The following is a 2,500-nucleotide window of genomic DNA, read 5'->3' on the forward strand; positions in this document are numbered from 1 at the left end:
TTGCTATTATAGTTTAGTGTGACTGTACCCTTCCACGTCAGCTTATCTCTCTCTCTCTCTCTCTCTCTCTCTCTCTCTCTCTCTCTCTCTCTCTCTCTCTCTCTCATCTCAGTGTGTGTGTGTGTTAAGCGAGTGAGCGGCTGACGAGAGAGAGAGAGAGAGAGAGAGAGAGAGAGAGAGTATTATGGTATGGGTTAGGGCGTGGGCGGTGACTACGTAGGGTTGAAATGTGGGTGACAGGATACAGGGCGGAGGGTTGTGGGTGAGAGCGTGCGGGCATGGCTGGCAGGGTGGGCTGCGTCGCCAGGCTGATAGCGCAGCAGTGTTTGTAAGGGAAGGAGGCGGAATGAGAGAAGAATTAGAGGAGGAAAAGGGGAAGGAAGAGGAGGGTTAGGAGGAGCATTAGATGAGGAGGGATAAGGGAGGATAAAGAAGAGAAGCTAGGAAAGAAGAAGAATAAGAGAAGAAGTAAATAAAAAGAAAGAAGGATAAAGAAGAGGAACCGAAAAAAGGAAGTAAAGAAAGAGGTAGAAGAGGAAGAGGAGAAAGAAGGAAAGGAAGGGAATAGGAGAAGAAATAAAGGCGAAGGTATAAGATGAAGAGGACGATAAGTAGGAAAGGAAGAGGGATAGAGGAAATAACAAATTTGGAGGTAGAGTAAGGAGGGGAGGAGAAGCAGGAGATAAAGGAGGAACAAAAGAAGAATTTAAGAAAGATAAAATATATGGAAGAGGGGAAAGTTTATAAGTATAACTACACGATATAACTCGATATATACCAACATAGTACAAGATCAATAACCAAATAAATATATGTAGTAACGAAGAATGTGAAAAAAAAGATGAACTGACAAAGAAGGAAAAGTTAAAAGGAAAAAAAAAGATGTACTAACAAAGAAGGAAAAGTTAAAAATGTTTGTTAGTAAGTACACATGGAAGAAAGGAATGAGGATAAGAAAGGGAAAAAAGAAGCGTGGTGAAATGGAGAAGGGAGTGGAAAAAAAAAATAGTTATTTCTGGAGAGGAAGGGAAACCGTGGAAAGTATAGCCTCTTGATTTTGTTTTTTTTCTGTTTAATTGATACAAGTAACTGTCATGCAATTCATCCTTTCTTTGGTCCTTTTATTCCTCCTCCTCCTCCTCTTCCTAAAAAAGTCTCCCGTACTGATGCCAGACCAAACTTTGCTCAGAGGGAAATGACTGAAGAGGGACGTGGACGCCAAGGCAAGCGGTGCACGCCTTTACCTTACCAGTCAAGCTCCCTCACCCTTCACCTCTGCCTCCCGCCCGTCCTCCCGCCCGCCACCTGTGTAGCAGAGGCAGATGAGGCAGGCGAAGAGGGGGAGGGGGGTGAGGGAGGGCGTCAGCAGGAAGGTGTGTGTGTGTGTGTGTGTGTGTGTGTGTGTGTGTGTGTGTGTGCTGGTAGGGAATATTTGTGAGCAACACGTGGCGGACACTCGCCCTGCCCCACCCACTAGCAGGCAGCGACGGGGAGGTAGGGTACGGTGGAGGAGGGAAGGGAGGGAGTGAGACATGCAAGATTGGGGGAGGGGGAGCGGTTGTAGAAGACAGGGAGGGATGGAGGAGAGGTAGGCCCTTATCCAGTGAGAGAGAGAGAGAGAGAGAGAGAGAGAGAGAGAGAGAGAGAGAGAGAGAGAGAGAGAGAGAGAGCTGTTATTGATTAGCCTCTGATCCAGGCCTCGCCACACTGTTTTGTTGTTTCCTTACTCCACGAAAACTATTAATGGAAACCCACATCATCACACTTTACCAGCGACTTAGGAGATAGTGTGTGTGTCCATGTATGTATGTATGTATGTTTATGTATGCATGTGTATGTATTAGAGTGAGTGTGTACTGAGAACGGATGAAGCCTTCAGTGAGAGTGAGCACCCGAGAGCGGTGAGTGAGGGGGGCAGGGCACCCACAGCCAGCCGAGCACTCGAGCAGCATGTCAGTCTACTCTCGGCTGTGGAGTGAGGTACACGCGCTGCTCATGCGCTGACCTTTCGTCCCTGCTTGTTACTGGTTTATTCTACCGGTTACTCTTCGGTAATGTGAAGTTGTGTGGGTCATGATCTCAGGCCGGGGCAAGTTGTGTGGTGAAAGTGTGAGGCTGTGGTGCCGGTGTGCTGTGCGTGATGGTGTCAACAATGACATAAGTTAGGACACCCTGTGCTTCCTGCCAAGGGGCTGGCCGGCGGGTGTCATGTGCTGGTCTGTGTGTGGATCGTGCAACGTGCTGTGTGCTGCCTTTTGTCCATGAGTGCTGGTGGAATCGCTTTGTGCAGTGGAGGATATAAATTCTCCAGAGCAACGAATGTTAGCTGGAGTGCTGTAAAGACTGAGCTGGTGTGAAGGGCGTGTGCTGTGTGCTGTTGTTTTGAAGACAGGACAGTACTGCAGCAACCATGATGCGAAGCGAAGCCTTGTTCATCAGAGGTGAGTTCACTGGGGACAGGTGAGCGTGGCACTGACGGCAGGTGTGGTAATGACACCCG

At 48.4% G+C, this 2,500-nt stretch overlaps 1 protein-coding gene across 10 annotated transcripts in view; it reads left to right on the forward strand.

Annotated features, from left to right (window-relative positions):
- Positions 1-2,500, forward strand: part of LOC135112612 (SLIT-ROBO Rho GTPase-activating protein 1-like) — a 126,133-nt gene that overhangs the window by 83,797 nt on the left and 39,836 nt on the right. The window contains exon 1 of one of the 10 annotated variants that reach the window (XM_064027137.1): positions 1,724-2,441. The exons of the other annotated variants lie outside the window; for them this stretch is intronic. Coding sequence (XP_063883207.1) covers positions 2,411-2,441 — 31 coding nt within the window. The 5' untranslated portion in view covers positions 1,724-2,410. Of the gene's footprint in view, positions 1-1,723; positions 2,442-2,500 lie in introns of those variants that run through there. 10 annotated transcript variants of the gene reach the window in all.

Source organism: Scylla paramamosain, chromosome 24, assembly GCF_035594125.1.
Source record: "Scylla paramamosain isolate STU-SP2022 chromosome 24, ASM3559412v1, whole genome shotgun sequence".
Classification (NCBI taxonomy): domain Eukaryota; kingdom Metazoa; phylum Arthropoda; class Malacostraca; order Decapoda; family Portunidae; genus Scylla; species Scylla paramamosain.